The 1,635-nt window shown below is 53.4% G+C and overlaps 1 protein-coding gene across 1 annotated transcript in view; it reads left to right on the top strand.

The window, feature by feature from the left end:
* Nucleotides 1–589, top strand: part of LOC113215355 (RING finger protein 225-like) — a 7,764-nt gene extending 7,175 nt beyond the window's left edge. The window contains exon 4 of the mRNA XM_026434972.2: nt 483–589. Within this exon, the coding sequence (XP_026290757.1) occupies nt 483–528 (46 nt within the window). The 3' untranslated portion in view covers nt 529–589. The remainder of the gene's footprint in view (nt 1–482) is intronic.
* The last annotated feature ends 1,046 nt before the right edge of the window (nt 590–1,635 follow it).

The following is a 1,635-nucleotide window of genomic DNA, read 5'->3' on the forward strand; positions in this document are numbered from 1 at the left end:
GGTGAAGCTGGCTTCACCAGCCAGAAGCCAATCAGATCACCCAAAACAAATGAAGGGGTGGCTTCAGCTTCACTGGCTTCAACGAGACTAAATCCATCATAACTTATCATAGTTGTCCGTTTGTTTGGGCAGAGCCGGCAGCCGCCGCTAGAGCGCGGCCAGCCCAGGCGGTGGACCGGCCGCTGCTTCGTCCCCCTCCCCTCTGCCCCGGGTGAAAGGATGGCAGGAGAGAGGAGGGGGGCAGCGCGCCTGGCGCCACAACGGCGGATTGGCGTGGACTGCTGAAACTACTTGAGCTGTACGAAAAACTGGAGGAGAACCTTTGTGGCCTGATCGAGGGGACTGTATTTCTCAGACCTGCGGGCTAATTTTTTTTCCTCTTTCCTGGAGACCGCGGGGGCGACCTGCACGACCCTCATCTGGCCCGTCCGTTTGGCGCACCGGTCTAACGATAACTCACATTGTTTTCTCTCTGTTTCAAGTGTCGTGCCGCCGAGTGCGAGGACATTCCAAGTGGCTGCGGAATAAGAATTTCTCATCATATTTATAACAACTGCAGTGAAAAATACACTATGTTTCTACGAATACATGTGCTCGTTCTTTTCCATTAATACTGTTAGTTCCGGGCTAGAGTGCCCCCCCCCCTCACATACACACCCTCGACTTGTGTTCAGCGTACACACCAATCTTCTCGTTGAATCGTCCAACTGTTGTTGTTGTCGCACAGGGACTGCCACACGCTGCACCTACCTTCGCGCTGGTGATTATCAACATCACATTATTTTGGGAAGGCAGTGCAACGAAGGAATAAGTAATCAGGGTTAAGTAAGCAAAGCATGAATTTGTAGCTGATTGGAAACTAGTATTTATTGCATATCAAGAGCGGTGTGCAGGGGCACACAAGCGGCAGCTGCAAGCGGCTTCAAGGCAGTGCTGGTGGTGGACAGCGTCCAGCTGGGAGAGTGCACCACGAAATGGGCAAACGATGGCTCATGCAACACACAGATTAAAAACAAGTTTTAGTCACATACACTATAATCGCAGACAAGCCCATCTTCGAGAGGACGCCACGGCGACGCTCGGTTGAAATACGAGTAAACGCCGGCGAAATATGAACGCGGAGCGCCTGCCGGAGCAGCGGGTAGGCAACCAAGCCAGCGCGGCGGGAGGCGGGTTGCCAACCGAGAGGGCGCCCATCGCATGGCGACACGTTTAAACACTCGCGGCATGTGCGCACGCAGACACAACAATTGCAGGTCGACCAAATGTGGAGTGAGTGAGTGCCGTCGAGGCCATCAAGAGTTCAGAGTACGGTTTCATACAGTTCTCAGGTACATACGCATGCCGCATGCCATATAGCGCAGTTGACATCTACCACGTGTCAAAGTCGAACCTCTGAGCAGACAGAAGGCGAGGTTCGATAATCACTGGACTAACTCGTAGGGCTTAAATGACTAATTGATGGCAGCGGTGAAGCGTCGCACCGACCCTTACCTTGCGTTGCCCCTGGGAAACTGCGTCGCCCAGGGGGAGTGTCACGTCGTGGTCCGCCATGAGCTCACTGAGCACCACGCAGCGTACTAGAGAGGGAAGGGCACCCCCCTACTGGCATTGTGATTTTATTTTTTAATAAAA

Source organism: Frankliniella occidentalis, unplaced genomic scaffold (assembly GCF_000697945.3).
Source record: "Frankliniella occidentalis isolate FOCC.00 unplaced genomic scaffold, Focc_3.1 Scaffold192, whole genome shotgun sequence".
Classification (NCBI taxonomy): domain Eukaryota; kingdom Metazoa; phylum Arthropoda; class Insecta; order Thysanoptera; family Thripidae; genus Frankliniella; species Frankliniella occidentalis.